Genomic DNA, 18426 nt, shown 5'->3' on the forward strand with positions numbered 1-18426 from the left:
GCAGCCAAAATTTAAGGAGAAAGAGGTATTCAGTGGTCAACTGAGTAGAAAAAGCTGAGTGCAAATGCCATTTGTCCTAGGGGCTGGGTGCAGTTTCAAGGCCTTTTTTTTCCCTTTAGTGCCTGAAGGCAACCAAAAAATGAGAGAAGGGATTGCTGTGGGTGAAAAGCTCAGCTCTGCGCAAGATGGGAGCATTGCTGCAGATTTTAGAGCACAGCAAGGGGCTGGGGCCGGGCACCCACCTGTGCCAGGCTTAGAGCAGCCCAATCTGAAASACAGAGTATTTATCCTGTCACCCCTGTCACCTGTTTTTGCAGGTCCCAACTGCTTTGCAGGCACCACGATAATTCCCGCTGGCATCGAGGTGAAGGTGGACGACTGCAACATCTGCCACTGCCACAACGGGGACTGGTGGAAGCCGGCGCAGTGCTCCAAGCGCGAGTGCCAGGGCAAGCAGGCTCTGTAGCAGCAGCCCCCAGCCAACAGCTCATGGTGATGGTGATGATGGTGATGAAGGAACGGCTTCGATGCTGCCCATGCGCCCGACCTCCCACCAGCTGCAGCGGGGCCAGCAGCAAGCCCTGCGAGGGTGCCACATGAGCAGAGATTTGTACCCGCGGGGAAGGGTCCCCCGTGCCCCCTCCTGCTCTTCTCCCACTTTCCACACCCTGTGCCCGGTGTCCCGGTGTCTGCTGCGCTGCTGTAACTCAGTGCTTGGCAGGGATGCGCTGCTCGGACTGGGGGAGGACAACAGCAACCAGTCCATGCACCTTCCTGGCCTGGCGAGGCCTCCGAGATGCTGATCGATTCACTGCTCTCACTTTCTACAGTGTGGATCGTGGGGTTTTTCACGTTTATTTATTTGAGGGTTTTTTGCTATTGTGATTTTTTTTTTTTAAAGCCTCTTCCTAAGCTGGGATCGTCAGGACAATACAGCTATGAGTGGAGCAATAGGTGGAGCATTTTTATTGTGTCTGTAMGCGCAGGTGGCACTAAGGACAGGAGGGAGGTAGAAATTAAAAGAGATGGGGAGGGTTAAAAAAAAACCCAGCTGGAATGTAACCTGCAGCAGGACCGAGGTAGATGCACAAGTATAGACYGGACAGCCAAGACACAAAGCTGTATCTGTGTTACACTTTCTCCACTGAGTGGGGACAATAAAGTCAAAGACACCTACACAGTCACCGKGACCTTGATGGGAGCAGAGCCCCCAGCAGCTGCGTGGGCAGGCTGGGGCAGCCAGCCAGAAGGTGCTCCGTGAAAGCAGCATCTTACCTGGGTTGTCTGTGTGTGATTCCTGGCTGGGCCATCAGTGGTGGGGCAGAGGGAGGAGGGTCCCAGCTGTTCCTGSTTCTCAGGCTGAGCGTGTGCTCACCTGCCGTGCCCCATGCCAACGCTGCTCTCGCTGGAGCCAAGGGTGGTGTTTCATTGCCTTCAGCGACAGCAGGTCACAATTCAAGTACGGGATCCCCCCACTCTCAAGGTCTCCAGGAAGGTCCCGTGGCTGTGGCAGCACTTAACTGGCTCAGCTGGCAGGTAAGACCCTTTGCTGTGGCGAGAGGGAGCCGCCCTGGCTGTCCCTGGGAGCATCCACACTGCTGGGGATGGAGCAAGCTACGGTGCAGTGGTTCTGGGGTGAGCTTCTGGTGAGTGAGAGCTCTCTCTAGAAAGCAGCTGCTTTCTGTGCCTGCCCTGCCAGGAGCAGAGTCCCCATGGAACCCCCAGCAGCTGAGGGTCCCYGTCAGGCTTTTTAACACTGACATCTCCTGCTTTCTCAGGCTGCAGCTTCCAAGCAAAACTGTGAAAGAAAAGCCACCACTGTCATCTCCCTGCCCTGTCTGCCCAGGCTTTCCCATCACTGTCCATGCTTGGTTCCCTGCTTTTTCGTCATGAGAGTGGTGGTGCATATTTTGTTCAGAGTTCAGACTCCAGTCCAGCACTTTCTCGACAGCGATGGCAGCAAATCCTCCCCACAGCATCCTCACCAAGTGGATCAGCACATCGGGCTCGGTTTATACACTCTGTTGCCTTTCTACTTTTATTTGTTCTCCATTCTGGTGTTTTTCTGGAGGGCAGGGGTGCAATGAGTGCTGTCCTGTGGCTGAGCATTGGCTCCCTGCAGGCTGAGCTGGCAGCGTACGAGACGTCATCGCCATTTCTTTGTAAGCTGTTGCCTGTCAATGACTATCCAGTTTCAAAACTTTCAAACAATAGTGTGCCTGAAACTAGTGAGAAAAAAAAATCTGTAAAAATGGGAGGGGTCCTAGAAACAATATTTGATGTGTAAAAGACTATATTATTAAAAAATTATTTTGTTAAATATAAAGTGTGTGAACCAGCAAAAACCACCAAAATTACATATTTGTGGTGTATTTTACTCTGCCGATCATCAGCTCCTCAAGCTCCCAATTCCCCATCCCATCCCTTGCTCCAGCCCGGTCTCTTCACACTGTTGGTGAGTGCAGCTGGGGTGGGAAGAGCTTACTTGGAGCCATGAGAATCCCATGGATGGGATGGGTTGCTCAGTAAACCAACTTTGCTTTGCCAGACAGGAATTCCTGTCTGGGGAGCTGCCACAGACTGACACAGCTCCCAGGCTCTTACTTGAAACTCCGGAAAACGCTCGGTTTTGCTATTTACTGGTACCATTTTATATTTGATGCCATTTCCTGAACATGGAAATTTGCTTTCAGTTCACAAACTCCATTTGGTACCTCCAGATGCATCGTTATTTACACTGATTAGTAGTTACTCTAATTAATTACAGCTTAATTACTGTAGTTAATGTTTGTACAGTGCTTGGAACAAGTACAGCACTATACGTGCCACATATTATTATTTTCTTCGTTATTAATTAAGTACCATCTCCATTCCATGCTGTGCTACTTCATTATTTCCCAAAGAGTCACAGCAGCGCCCTTATTCCCACCAGGGAGGACTTTTCTCCCAGCTGTCACCRGGATGCTGTGGTGTGGGATTGGCACAGGAAGAGAAGTGGGATTGCTAAGCAACTTGGGAACGCTTGGGTTTTTGTCCTTCACTCTTTCAGGGCTCCATGTCTACAAACAAAGGGGAATAAAAGGGCTGAGGGAAAAACCCTTCAGATCCCATCACGGATCTGAGTCTCCATGGCACAGACTGTAGCAGGGATCTGATTCCCCCAAATCCAGCAGGGTCAGACACACAGTCCCACTGARGAATCCCATAGCTCTTCCCAAACACCAAGTGGGAAAAGACCTGGGACTGCTGGAAGAAGCAAAGGGCACAGATCAGATTTTCTGGGAAAACTTCCCCTGTTAATGTGGAACAGTTGCCAATCACAGGTGAGCAGTGTTCCCACAGCACTGGGGGTGCTTGGGCAGTAGGCCCAAAAATCATTGCCACTATCTCTGCTTCCYATCAGGCCAGGGTGGATCCAGAACTGAAATCCTATCAAATACACTTCAGCGTTTSATCCTCATCCCGATCTTCTTCCTTTCTGCCTTTTTCTTTTAATTTTTAATGCTGTAGTTCATTTCTGCCTTTAATTAATCACAGCTCTGGGCCAGCCAGACCCATTAACTACTCTTCTCATTTAGACCTTTCAGAGATGCAGTTGCAGATGCAATTTAATTTGTTGACCCGTGATCGATAGCAATTAATACCATCTCTTTAATCTTGTTGAAAGGTTCGTCTTGGGCTCCCAGAGGCTGCCAGCTGAAGGGAAAGGTGCCTGATACATATGTTATCAGATGGGGGAGCACAACCTCCTCCCTGGGCAGCRTCCTCCCTGTCCCCCCAGACTGACAGTCTTGAAAATCCAACAGGTATTTGTGGGACATGGAGAAGAGAAGGTGGATAAAGGCAAGGGAAGATGCTGAGGGGTAGGGAAGAGCAGGGGCCTGAAAGTAGGGGAAGGTAGAGTTGATGGGTTGGAAAACTGAGGGGAAGTGGAAAGGATACAGACWAGGAGATGTGGCTAGAAAAGGGAGCCAAAAGGACTGAAGCTGGAGCAAAAGTGCAGGTCAGAGAGTGCACAGCTTAGAGGCAACACCTTCTGCAGGAGTGACAGTAAATTTTGCAGAAACAGTCAGAAAAAGTCCTTCCTCTAGCCCCTCTGATGTGATGCCACTTGTTGCCCYCCAAATGCAGCAGCTGTGTACAGCTGCCCCCTCCTGGCAGTGGGAAAGCCCATCCCAGGAGCATCACCTTTCCCTGTCCTCATTAATATGCCATTAGTCAAGATTGTTTTATAATTGCAGAATTATTTCCTGCACACCCCAGGGGGGGCTGASTCAGCTCCGAAGCACAGCAGGACAATGTCTTTCTCCCCAGGAAGCTGCAAAGCACGTTCCAAACCAGGCTAAGACTGGGAAAATCCCAAACTTTGGGTACTCTCCATCCTACCAGTGCTCCTGGGGCAGCAGCATTTAATGGCTTCAKTGGCACACAGAGAGCTGAGTGCCCTGGTGACTGTCCCCTGATGCCAGATCCACTGCAACATCCCCTCTCCAGCCACAGCTCTGCTACAGGTAAAAGCAAAGAGCAAATCCCAGGATTCCAGCACAGCAAGAGCAATAAAGTGTTTCTCTTTGGTGGTTGTTAAAGGGGAAAGAGGGCCCATGTGGATAAAAGGCAAATGAATGCCCTTTACATAGCAAAAGGATGTGGGTTTGCAACAGCAAGTCAATAGAGAAAATGAAAAATTTATCAAGAATCCACCTTCCTTGTGGTGTGGAAGCTTAGCTTTTAAAACACAGGGGATAGAAGGAATGGGAAGGAAGTGCCTGTATTTATGTACTTAGGATCACAGAATGACTGGGGCAGGTAAGGACCTTTAAAGGTCCATCTAATATCCCATAGGGATTTATTTGTATTTGCAGAGATACCTCCTTTTTKAAAGAGAAAGTATCTTTTTACCATGACTAACTCCAGTCCCAAGGAGAGCTCTGCTCTCAGAAGGTGCCAGTTCATGTCCCCACTCAGCCACACAAAGGGATAACTATGCACTAGGAAATTGTAAGGGAAGACAAAACCCAGCAAGAAAGCTAAGGCAAGCTCCTTTGGAATGGCACAGAATCCAGTCCCTGCCAGCACTGACTGGTCCTGACCCTGCCGAGGCCATGGGGACAGGTGATGGCTGCACCCATCCGCAGAGATGGCCTCATCTTTTGGGCAGGCAGCTGGGCCTTACCCATGGCTGCTCATGAGACAATTGCAGCTCTCCTTTCTCACTTCATGTCCTCTGATGGTGTGGTGGCTCCCCTGGCGCCATTATTTCACAGAATCAGGGAATGGTGTGGGTTGGAAGGGACCTTAGAAATCATCRCATCCCAYCCCCTGCCATGACTGGGACACCTTCCACTATCCCAGRTTGCTCCAAACCCTGTCCAGCCTGGCTGTGGACACTTCCAGGGATGGGGCAGCCACAGCTTCTCTGGGCACCCTGTGCCAGGGCCTCACCACCCTCAKGGGGAAGAGATATCTACATTTAATTAATTAATTATTTYAATTAGTTATCTRCATCCCTGGGAGCTTGGAGCTGGTATTTTCTTGGCAMTGGGCTTCTCACAAAAGAAGGCAAGAGTGGGTATAGTAGTACCAAGTGACATTCTCTGACAATTTCAGGGCATCCTTCCCAGTCCTCAGCTCATGGTGCAGCCCTGGAGCTGGGACCTGTGCCTGACCTTTTGTGCACATCACCCCATGCYGGTGGCCCAAGCAGTCAGGTGAGAGGAGCCTTTCTGACGCTGGCATCAGATACAGGAGATGGTGATTTGAGAAAAGGACRGGGAGAGAGCAAGAACAAGCGTGAGCTATTAGACTTGTTTCAGTGGGACAAAGCAGGCTTTCAGTAATAATTAATGCCACTGTTAAAGATCCTCATTTAGATTGTAAGGCATCTGGCACTGGGAAGGACACAGTGAAGGTACTTTTGGTCATTAAGCACACACAGTGTTCCATGCTGCTGTTCTCTTGACAGTGATAACCCATGAAAGCYTGAAGAGAAACCACCAGCCCACTCTCTGTCCTGGTTATGCATTGGGATTATCCTGTTACCCATATGGGTTCTCTCTTCAGGTATTCCAGCAGTGGAGAAACAGCCAAATGCAGGCCTAGGGAGTTTGGGAAATAATTCTTGTGAATCTGAAAGGCAAAACTCCAAGGAAGCAGGTGAAAAAGGGTGCTCACCAGGCTTTACATTGTCCTTCCAAATGATGTGTGATGATCATAGACTCACAGAATAGTTTGGGTTGGAAGGGACCTTTAAAGTCCATCTAATCCAACCCCCCTGCAATCAGCAGGGATGCTTTCCATTAGACCAAGTTGCTCAGAGCTCCATCCAGCCTGGCCTTGAAYGTTTCCAGGGATGGAGCAAACTGTGCCAGGGCCTCACCAYCCTCATTGTAAAGAATATCTTCCTGATATCCAATATAAACTGACCTTCCTTCAGTGCAAAACCACAGCCCCTTGTGCAACAGGATGAGAGGATCAGTGGAGACTGCAGACAGGAGCATCCCACCACCAGCAGGCTCTGTCTTTTGCAGCCTCTGGTCCTACCCTGGAGGACTTTAGGAAAGGCTGCAATAAAGCCAGGGTGAGGTGTTGAGTTGACCTGCTGGAAAGCACGGCCAGAAGTGTCTGTACAGTCCCCAACACTGCCACCAAGGCCTGTGCTAATGAACATCAGTTTGGTTTAAGAGTGGTTGCTGCTCTTTTCATTGCTTACCTGGCATGGTGAAGGCACCCTCTGCCATGCCCAAACAGTTTTCTGGACTTTCTAGGGTCTGGCTCCCTTCCTGTAATTTGGCTGTATTTGCCTTTTTTTTTTTTAATCTAAAGGACAAAAGCTTTGGGAAAGGGAAGAGATAAAAATGTGAGGAACTTGCTCTCCTGCAAATAATCCACTCCCATACACGCTGAAAGGCTCGTTTTGCAGTCCATTAAGCTCAAGTTAATGCAGGTAGAGCATGTCTGGCATCGAGAGGATGGTAAAGGTTTCGGGGTTTAATTTTACTCAGATGGAAAATCCTATACRTTGCTGGCTGGTGTCGACACTTCTGCAGCAGAGCAAACAGGCCCCGCAGGAAGCATGAGGCCAAGGTTAAAGCACTTCTAAGTCGAGATACTGTGATACCCAAAGAAGCAATTTCCCATTGTATTGCGAATCTTCTCGCACTTTATTGGCGTGCACAGAAACTGCGAGTGAAAGGGGCGTGTGGGGACCCATTGGAGCTGCAGATGGCTTTAAATTCCCCCTCACTTTCTTTCCCTGGATTCAAGGTTATCCTCCTGCCTTGCCCCGGGCCTGCACGCTCGGGCTAATTGCATTTCCAAACAAACTCTGCCCCTCCCTGCCCCGCTGGCGTGAAGGGAAAGCAAATGGAGACATGCCTGGATAATAAAGTGTGTGTATCATGCTGGGAAGCTCCAGTGGGATATTTAAGCCCTCCTAAAAGATATCCTAAATCTCACTGGTTTTGTAAGCAGCATGAAAAACAATAAATGGAAGGGAGCACAGGTGCCTCGGGCACTTAGGGAAAGACAATCCTTAAAATCATGGCACAAGTGCCATGGGACCATGGGGTTTCCCTGCCTGCTCCTCTTGAGTGCTTCTGAGAAGATCCAAGGCTGGTGTCCATCGAGCTGGAGTGTGGGCACCAAAACACCATTTGCAGTCCCACTTCTCTGCATCCTTCTGGATTTGAGAAAGTGGATCACAAACCAAAGCCATCATTTCCTAGGCCAAAAGACCCCCAGTGTTTTTAATGCTGCCTGTGAGTGTGATGCCTTGTAGCAGAAATACTAGAACTTTTTTCAGTGAGATCCTGCTAAGAGCAGAAATAAGAAATTCCCGAATAGGAGACAGTCCTGCAGGTTAGGTCCATGTAGAAGTAGCAATTTAGGTGGAAGCAGACACAGATCCTCTGAAGGAGTTACCCCAGCAAGGGAAGTCATTGCCCAGGCTTGGCCTGTTGCACCTCTGACCTTAAGCAGGGCACAGAGAGGCTTTGAGAAACCCACCCACATCACAGATTTGTTCTGTCATTCTATCAGACACACTCTTCAAGTAGTATTACCCAACCAGGGCATTTGGCCATAACTTTTGAGATTAAAAACACTCTTTTGAGAATAAAAACACTTGTAGAACATAGCATATAGCAAACGTTTTGCTACCTCCATATGCARGGACCTCCAAGTGGACAACAGTGCTGGAGAGAAGCCTTGAAGTGTCACAGCCCTTCTGTTACCTATGAAAAGAGAAACCAAGAAGGTTAGAAAATGTGAAAAGAAAGAAACATGAAAACAACTGAGCTGCATTCCCTTCAAACAAACATTAACTTGGACCAGAAGCTGCTCCTGGAGAAGCTGCAGGGGTAAAAACTGGCCTCAGCACCACCACTAGGTAWCTCTCCCCATTCCCAAGACAGGATCTTAGAATCTCCATTCCCCACAGGAAATTATTCCCATGGCAAGAGGCCCCTCCATCCAATTTTCTCATATCTACTTGCATGATAATGGTATTTAGTGATAAATGTATCTTAATCTGCTGCCAGGTAATCTGCATCACCTCTCTGCCTCTGGAAACCCGTGCCTTTTGCAGGTAGAAGTGACCTTGGTACTTTTCCAGGTGTTATTTGGCTGCACTGTGTAACATCAAAGTGACAATGGCTGGAATTGCAGTGTCGGGATGGATCACGCCAAAAGCCAGGACAATTTAGTGACATTAAATTAGTGCACAGCCTCAAACTCCTAAAGAGAAGCAGCTGGTATAAAAGTGATGCAACTATCAATGCAAGGTATTATGAGTTTTATTCTTGSTGTTTTTTATGAACAGATTTTTCATCCTTGCCCTGCTGTGGAAATGCCGCGCGATAAAGGGCGAGGGCTCGCTCACCTGCAAAACAAGAGCTTTATGSCCTGGCCTGAAATAGATCATTTGCAATGACAACAAGTGCTGTTGATAAAGTTGGGGGCTAGGAAATCTCAGGGAGCTGTGTTTCATTTCACTGCAAGAGAACTGACTTTAGGGAGGAAAATGAAATGTTAACCAAAAAGCCATTTCCAAGAGAAATAGTCCCTCTGTACATCACTGAACTAATAAAAGTTACATGCAGTCATGTAACAGAAGGAAATTCTTCCTTCTCCTGGTCGCAAATCATTTTAACCCCATTTCTTTGTGATCTCAGGCTCAGAACACAATTGCAGGCTTCTATCAGCTTTGTTGGTGAATTTATGCAGCTCTTTACTGCTCTCCTATTTCTCATCTCGGTCTTTTTCATTAGTGAATCACGGACGCATTAATTAACTTTTAAGAGGCAGATAGCAGGTTTGTGTTTTCTTCTGTGTATCACTTAATCAAAGGTGGGCCTGAGTTGTTCAGTTATAAGTGGAAATCCAGAAATGGAGAACAGCTACATTTCCAGGTTGTGCTTTACTTACCCAGCAGGAAACATTTTAATATAAAATTTTAAATGAAAGGAAGGTTCCTAAAGAAGCATCTGCTTCCAGAAGAGGTCCAGACTTTAGCAGCTCTCCTGCAGATACTTTACAAGTTAACTTTTTGTTAAAAATAAAACCTACTGTAGTGACTGAGGAGGAACAGAGCTTTTTGGAAAACTTGACTCAAGGCTGGATTGCTGACTCAAGGTTGCTGGCAGTCTTGGCAGCAAATGGAAAGTCTGGAGATGGGGGCTGCTTGGACACTTCCAGGGATGGGGCAGCCACAGCTTCTCTGGGCAACCTGTGCCAGGGCCTCTCCAGAGAAGAGTTTCTTCCTGACTCTAATCTAAACCTGTCAGTTTGAAGCCACCACCCCTTGTCCTATCACCTCATGCCAGTAAATGGCTCGTGCAGTAGTTTGAATGTTCAGGGTGAACAGCTGCATTTTATGGGTTCATATAAAAACTCCATTCGTTATTATTGAAACAATAAAYACTGTAGGCACAGCACTTCTGGAAAGTCTGTGGTGTTTTCAAGACTGACATCCTGAACTGAGATGGAGGAAACAGAAGTACCCAAAGTACTTTGATGTGATTAACTCAAGGGCTCAGGCATGGGCTGGAGCCTGGGTGTCTCAGGATCCTGACCTCGATGCCAGCCACCAGCATATCAGAAAATGCACAACAATAACAGGATCACAGAATCATTTTGGTTGGAAAAGACTTCTGAGACCATGGAATCCAACCTGTGACCGATCCCTAAAAGCATTGAAGGAGAGCTCCTTCAGGGTGGAACAGCCCTCTGCCTTCTCCTCAGGCAAACCCTTTGATGGGCCCTGCCAAGGCACAAATCACTGCGTGTGTGGCACCTTTCTAAATGAAATGTTACTGCAGAAACTGATCTCAAATGTCCCCTGACAGCACGCGGTTCGATATTTATAATCACTTAATAAACACATGAGAAATGGCACAGTACAGCCCTACATAATCTCTGTGCAATGATCCTTGGTGACAAAGTTTAAGTGACCAAATCCTTCTCTGGGTCTAATGATATTTTGCTCTAGTAAGCCAGTGATATATCTCATATGGCAAAAATAAAGCACTCATGCATAAAATTAATACAGTAAGCTCTGAAGTCATAAAGCTTTCAGTGTGTGATATATGAGATGAGAAAATGACCAACATGTAATTCAAGTTCTCTAAGCACCCTATTCCCGACAGGTTGTAGGGTCACCTGGGCATTGCATGATCAATCCAGGCAGTTCCAGAAGGATATGAATTATTAACCAACCAGTTCAGGGACCCRTCTGGGTCATGTGCATGAAATGCCCTGAGAGGACACAGGTGGCAGGTTCTCCTCACGGAGGTCATATGTTTCTRTTCTTTCCAAACCTGCATGAGAAAACTTCCAGCAAATTTTTTCCATCCATTTTGTTCCCCTCATTCCTTTCAGAAGGGCTCATGATGTGACAACAGACCTTTGGTCCACTCCTCAATAAGACAACAGATGCTGCTTGCTCTGGTTGTGGGTGCAGTCAGGATCCCACAGAAGGGGTAGACTCTGTCATTCTGCAATCTAGTCCATGTTTCAACCAGAAAAATAATTATCCTTTGCATGTGAGATGATCAAAGTGCTTAAAAAAAATCAAACTCCAGCTCCTCAATCAGGAACGCTGCCAAGCTATCGAATCAATAGGTTGTTAGATACTTGAAGTATGGGATCATGTGAAAGCTATCAAATGATTTCTTTGTTAATAAACTGCTACAGTAATTACCATTAGAATAGGAATRGAAAGATATGGATCAGAAATGGAACACTGTGAATGGTTTCTCATTAAGTGAAATTAAAGCCGATGGGATTTTTTGTCTTTTCTTTTGGCCATGATTCTGCTGCSTTTTGAACTCGCATGCCCAGAGCTGCTCGTGCACCCGGCTGTGGATGCCTCCATTTCACCTAAAAATCTTCATGTCACTGAGCCTTCAGTAGAGATTTTTTTTTGTCTACCTCCTCTCCCCAGTGGAAAAGAGGGACAGGGAATGGGGGCTGCAGTCTGTGCATTACATGCTGTCTCTGCCACTGCTTCTGGCAGCTTCTCCTGCTCCCAAAACCTCACTGTGCAAACCCAAAACACACAGAGACAGCAGGCATTMCAGCACCACCACCCAAATTACTGACTCTCAAAGGTCTGCTGTGCTAAAACATAAGGTTTCAGTTAAAAAACATGGCAAGTTCTTCAAATCATAAACACATCAGGAGGCAAAACAAACAGCCAGCCCTGCTCCAGCCCTCCCACCTGCCACTTGGGATCRTTAGAGTAATAGATTTTTTCACTGAAAAAGCTTGACCTTGTCTAAAATGCAGGTCAGAGAATGCAATGAGATACTCACAGGGTTCAGCTTCATTCTAATTAGTGGGATAGAAATTGTCATGCTGGCGTCAGGAGGAGGCAGAAAACCACTTGCTGCAGGTGGCCTGTCAAAGCCAGCTCAGCTGCCCACACCACTATCCTGACTTCCCTGACATCCCACCTCCTTCACCCTGCCCACAGCTAAAAGAGCACACAGGAGATGCCAAGCAAGAAACCATGAGCAGGTCTTAAAAACCCCAACCCTTTCTAAGAGGAAGAGAAAGGTTGTGGAGGCTAGAAAACACCTGAAAGGTGTCATTGAACATCTGCAAATCCCACTTTACCCGCAGTGCTTAGRCAGGACAGTATTAATAGCCACACAGGTCTGCACACACAGAATTTCAAGTGCTTCCAGACCCTTTCCAGACCTAATGTATTTAATGAAATTGGTTGTCTTCTACTAGCACATAAAGAAGGGGGGAAAGAGAACTAATGGATGTACATTAACCTTTCGGTACTAGATTTCCYGATACGAGCTACTAATGCAAAATGCATTAGAGGGAAATGCCTGGGAACCAGTGTGGAACTGCTGTAATGCAGGGAGTAACTCTGAAATTCGGAAGTAAGAACAGCAGGGACCCATGCAGAGGTGGCTGCTAGTGCAAGATGATCAAAGAGAGCTCTCCAATCTGCTTTGGGCAGAGAAACCCTGCAAAATAGGGTCTGGAGAGGTGAAGGTTCAGAAACTGAGCTTTGCAGCTGCCCCTTTAGGAGGGGAATTTTGGTGTTCATGGCAAGAGCAGAGGTTTGGAACCCCTGTATAAAAACTCTTCCATTGCCACGCAAATGCTGATGGGCAGTGCAGCATGTGAGCTCTTTCCCAAGATCCTGTGCTGGYCTGGGCAGCACCAAAACAATTATTTCCCTCTTCAAGCAGGTATCTCTTTTTAAGATCATCTGTTTGAAGATGAAAGAAATAYCAGGAGCATCCTGGACACAGTGTGAAGCAGGAAAAGGAGACGTGGGAGTGATCATGGCAATGAAGAAGCAAAACAGCCCCAAATGCCTTTATCTGAGGATTTCTTTGCTTGCTGTGTGTTCTGCTTTGAAATTGTAACACTGAAGTGCTTTACTTTCAGTGATGTGAAGAGAAAAGGGAAAGAATGAGACCAGGAGTGAATATTGTCATTTAATGCACAGAGACAGTTGGAATAGTTATGTTAATGGACTGATTATGTGTGAGACTGTGCAGCACATCCCAAGGCCTGGTTAGAGCCTCTCTCCCAGCTGCACTCAGGCAGATTTACCTACCATGGTCAAATATTACTGCTCATGCCTGTAGTGCAAGTGCCATCCCCAGCTGAACAGATCACTCTGGTGCCATCCAGAGACTGATCCAGAGCCACYTGCCTTGCMTGGCCTACAGTAGAAATTGTGGCTCTTTTCAGCTTGTGGATCTTACTGTGCTACAGCCACAGCAGCTTAACCACAGGAGGAGCTGCTGTATCTGATCCCTTCTTCACTTATGTGTGACTTTGGGAACTTTCATTGCATTTTGCATTCACAGCCTGTCTTTGCAGCCCAAATTCTGCTAAAGTACCTGACTGAAAGTTCTCAAAACCAAGGGAAAATACAAGGCCGTGTCGAAACATGGTCCTGATGGACAGCTGAGTGCAGCTGAACTCACTGTGCCCGTTCTTTCTCCACACTAATAAGGCCTCGTGCTGAAACACATGGGCCCTGCAAAGAGGAAACAAAAGCAAGGTTATAAGCTTTTCCTTGGATTGGACAAATGTAGATGGAATGCAACAAGAGCAAATSAAATCCTGCCCCTTTTCCTCTCCCCACTTTCTCTGCCTGCTGATGAGAGTCCCTCAGTGGCCATAGAGAYTGGTAAAAGCTTGTGTGTCCCAGGCTGGCCAAACACCCAGCCAGCTCCTGGGGCAAGTCTGKTGTCCTGCTGATGGCCAGGAGACCAAATCTGTAGCTCCCAAGGCTTGAGCTAGGTAGGGATAGGCCACTTCTGAGTCCCAGACTCTGCAGCAGCTGCTAATTCTGTGTAGGCAGTTCTCTTCCATCTCTCCTTATAGAGTCATTTTCATCAAGCACTCTCAAAAGAAGCCTCAAAAAGCCATCACTGGAAAAACCCTGAATGTTTCTTCCAGGCTCTTCCCAGATGTTTTTACCACACCTCGTGCAACAGGTACACAAAGAGAAGAAGAGAAAGAACCAGAGACCAGAAACCTTGTACTGTGAGCAGACCAAGCTGGGGAGAACATCTGCCTCCAATTTTGCAGCTAAACAAAACTCTGACTTTAATTTAATAAAAGCCTTCTGCCTACAACCACAGATAAAATTGTTCAAGCTTGGCTGGGTTTAAAACCAGAACCTGGCACCTCTTCAGAAGCACGCTAGTGAGCTTAGGATAGAAAATCTTCCCATCCTGACAGAAGCAGCTGCTGGGAGTCAAGTGCTGAGAGCAGGAATGAAGCATTGCATCAGGCACAGGCWCCAGAAGCAAAGCACATGGGGGTCAGGGGCAATATTTGCATTAATAACAATATTGTTTGTGAGAGGGCTTTAAAAATGATGCATGTCACTAAGATTGGCTGGTTTGAACCCAGCCTTGCAGGTGACCCTGGCTTTACATAGCCAACCTGAGGGCACACGAAGGAGCTCAACCCAGAGCACAGCCTGGCTCCTTTGCCCTCTCCCAATCCCATCATCTCCTGCTCTCCCAGAACAAGCCTGGGAGACACAGCCAGGCAGARCATATGGCTTTCCCTTGCTGCACAAAGGAAGAAAAAGATCCAGCACTGCAGACTTATTGAATTAAACATTATTGTGGCTAATGCAATCAATAAAGCATTGATTGCATTATCCATATTAATATTTAATTCAATTAAAAGGCCCACAATTTTTTTTTAAATGTTCCTTCAGATCTTTTATGCTGCAGAATTAAATTTTGCTAGACCGTGAATTCCAGCTAGACCCAAACTATAGCTGATTYGGGTTTCTCCTGGCACCAGCTGTTCAAAGCTGACACTTCCAGCAGAGYAGGAGGAAAACCCAGTCAGGCTGCCTGGAGCACCCAGTACAAACCCTGCAGAGACTGGAATGCCCATCAGGGGATTGGGAAGCACACAGTTGTGTCTGGGAATCTAAAAACCTCCATTCAGAGGCCTTCCCATTGCAACTGAGCCTGAGAAGAGGCAGCTCTCCCAGCAAACAGTGTGGATCTTCTGAGCATTAACTCTCCCAGCAGTGGAGCAGAGCTCTTCCCACACCCACCGGAGCCAGACATCCCAGCCCCTGCTGCACAGCAGCCCTGGGCAGCAGCAGCCAGCCCGTGGCCTCGGCATCTCAGAGCAGGGAATGACAGCAGAGCCTCACACACGCAGCGGGAGCTGACGGCTCTCTGCTACTTCATCAGACCAGACCTCCTGCCAGGAATTAAATTGAAGCACACAAAGTGCATCTTCTCCATAGGAGAAAAAAGGAAAAAAATAAATAAAGGTGGGGAAGCTTCCTCCCTTTCTTCCATCTGATTACACACAGAATGTTCTTCTGCTTTTAAGGGCAATTTAACACCAGTTAAACCACCGTTAATTTAAGTCAAACAAGTCTGAAAAGACAGAACATGCTGCACTGCTATTAAAAACAACTGAATCTTCATTTGTTCCATTGAGACACTGCTGCCCATTTCCAAGCCAATACTATCTGGCAGTCCAAAGACCTCTTGCTGTAGTTTTAAAGTTGGTATTTAAGCCTGTTTTGTTGGCTTTTTAAACACAACRCAGCCCCCTTAGGTACCAAAGTTTCAAACCTTTCCATCAAACTGCTTATGGGAGTAAAGGCAGAAAAAGGGGATGGGCCCAATGGATTAATACAGATGAATGTGACAACGCATCCACCCCGTTTTCACATGATCTTCCAGCCCTGAAGTACAAAATAACTTAAGGAGGAAAAAGGAGAAGCTTTGTTCTTCTGTATTTCACAATCCTGTCCTCAACAAGATGCCAAGATGCTGCTACCCAGACTTTGCTGGCAATTCAGCCAATGGACAGCACAGGCCAGGCCAGRACAGCTCCTGCCCAGCAGCTCTGTCAGCACTGCAGGGTTGGCTGTGAAGAACTGATGGTTCCCCTTCCCTCTGCCACCCTGGCAGCAAAGCTAGCCCACAGGAGCTGGAAACAGCACAGCAAGCACAGGCAGCAGGACCAGATGATCCTTGTGTTTATACATTTCCCCCAAATAACCCCCGCCAATGTGCAGTTTTATATCAGGCTGCAGCTTCCATGCAGACAGCTTTGTCCTGAGCAGAATGTGGGCAGGAATTTCAATAGCGAAGATGCAGTTCTCCTGGAAGACTGCCACACAAATTAACTGCTCCAGAAWAAGTTTGGTCTTAAGACACTGGACCTGTGGAGGAAATAGAACCAGCTTCAGTCCCCTGCCTAAAATTATTCCCTTCCTTGAATCAATTCCCTTCAGTCAGTCACTCCTTCCAGGAGTCGTGCCCAGGCTGATCAGGGATAACCATGTTGGGTTCTGCAGAACCAGTCAGGTTCTGCCTCAGCTCAGAGCTTGGGATAAAGCAGAAGCAGGAGCTTGAGCCCCAAAAATGCTGTGTAGGTGCCAGCTGGGTGAAGCATTTGCTGACATCTTTTTTACCAGAGAGGTGCACCTTTGGACACTCTAAAGTGTGCTTGTTATCATTGTAAAAAGGTTGTGAGACTATAGAGCCACAGCACCTCCCAGGTACATCAATTCTAATTTGAGAGCAAAAGCAGCTACTGCTGTTTGGCACTACTTGGTTGCCTCTTGTTTCCCTGAAACGCAGAAATATTGAAACATCACTCAAAAAGATCTCACAGCATTTACTAAAAATATTATATACGGATGTTGTCACTGAACCCCAGACATTGGAAATGAAGGTCTTATGAGATGTCCCAAATGAACCAATTAATTATGAGAGGTAATTTTCAAGGGAAGATGCCTGAAAATCATTAATTTGAGGAAGAAATTCTTCCCTGTGAGGGTGGTGAAGGCCTGGCASAGGTTGCCAAGAAAAGCTGTGGCTGCCCCATCCCTGGAAGTGCCCAAGGMCAGGTTGGAAGGGGCTTGGAACAACCTGGGATAGTGGAAGTGTCCCTGCCMTTGGCAGGKGATGGCATGAGAKGAGCTTTGGGGTCCCTTCTAGCCCAGGCCATTCTGTGATTCACAGTATTTTTTATCAATAAAAATATCTATAATCCAGAATAAAMATCTTGGACTTCTACCTCTTCACATGAGGCAATGACCACTTTTAAGATCCCTTCCAACTCAAACTATTCTGYATTTCTATGAGATGCCCCAGTCTAATGCCCACACTAAGTACAAGCAGGTTAGGAGGAGAATACTAATAAAAATTCCTGYTACAGCCAAGGTTCTTTATTAACCTTTAATAGATTTTCTTTGATAAAGTCATCTACTCACTGCTTCTGACTAAGCCATGAGGGCCACAAGTCTCTTGCACTTCCTGGAATACCTTTTCCATTTTGAGCCTGCCTCCTACTACATTCCTTTAGTGCACCTGGGTTTTGGMCTAAAGAGACAGTGAGAAATGATCCCCACACACTCCTTACCACAAGCCTCATGAGTTTATAGCATTGCTTTCAGGAGCCAAAATCCATCCAATGGATTAAGGGACTTGATCTATCCTTACTGCAAGGCTCTTTTATCAAGTGCTATCTCTGCTTTCAACAATGAGCAATTGCAAATCGAGCAGGGTCTGTGTCACTGACCTCTAAGCTTGTGTACTTGCAGTGCTCCAGTAGGGTTTGGCACCTGCTGTAACTCTGACATCAAAGTCTAGYGTGAGGCTCTTCACRGCTACATCTACATAAGCTGATCACRTTCTGAATTCCTGCAGAGACCTGAAGGAGATGGACCAGAGTTAATCTTGGGTAAGGATCTCTCCTCAGTGGGATATGCAGTGATTCTTAACGTGACTGAAGAGAAACTCTGCTTGATAATAYAACTGGATTCAAGGTAAGAAGGATGAGGTTTAAAAAAATCCCAAAACATCCATGGCAACTTTCCAACTGAGTTTCTTTTCATCTGCCAAGGAGCAATGACTCTTAACATCTGTAAAAGTGCTGCCTCTACTTTAGGACATAGAGCAGCATTTCTTCRTGGTAAAGAGCAAAAAAGCTCAATTCTTAAGGATTTTGCAGAGATTCACTGTTACGATTGCAAAGAACACTGCATTAGGTATATCGATGTGCTATGAAATGCCAAGTTAAAATGTGCCATAACTGTTAAGAAAAACGTCCAAGTCCACACAGTATYGACTTGGTACCTCATCCTCTGCCAGTGTTTATCTGCACAAAACCCCAAACCACATCAATCCCATTTATTAATGAGCCCTACTCCATTCTAGCAGATGCTACTGAAAACTGTACCTGTTCTAGCTGGTGTGTATAGTTCTAAGAGTTCTACAAGGCACAGCGTGTCCAACAGATTCTGGTTACAGAGAACAGCTCTCCTCCTCTGCAAAAGCAGCTTTTGGGTGTGATACACGACCTTCACAGCTGTACTGAGCTCATAGAACTTTTGTACTTTCATATCTGTCGAGATAGGTATGGGATATGCACTTATTCAGCAGCTAAGCT

The 18426-nt window shown here is 46.8% G+C and overlaps 1 protein-coding gene across 1 annotated transcript in view; it reads left to right on the top strand.

Moving 5' to 3' along the window:
* VWC2L (von Willebrand factor C domain containing 2 like) overlaps nt 1-2343 on the top strand; it is a 44781-nt gene extending 42438 nt beyond the window's left edge. Inside the window, exon 4 of the mRNA XM_057389873.1 lies at nt 318-2343. Within this exon, the coding sequence (XP_057245856.1) occupies nt 318-466 (149 nt within the window). The 3' untranslated portion in view covers nt 467-2343. The remainder of the gene's footprint in view (nt 1-317) is intronic.
* The last annotated feature ends 16083 nt before the right edge of the window (nt 2344-18426 follow it).

Source organism: Malurus melanocephalus, unplaced genomic scaffold (assembly GCF_030028575.1).
Source record: "Malurus melanocephalus ecotype Western Australia unplaced genomic scaffold, MMel_1.1 scaffold_20, whole genome shotgun sequence".
Classification (NCBI taxonomy): Eukaryota; Metazoa; Chordata; class Aves; order Passeriformes; family Maluridae; genus Malurus; species Malurus melanocephalus.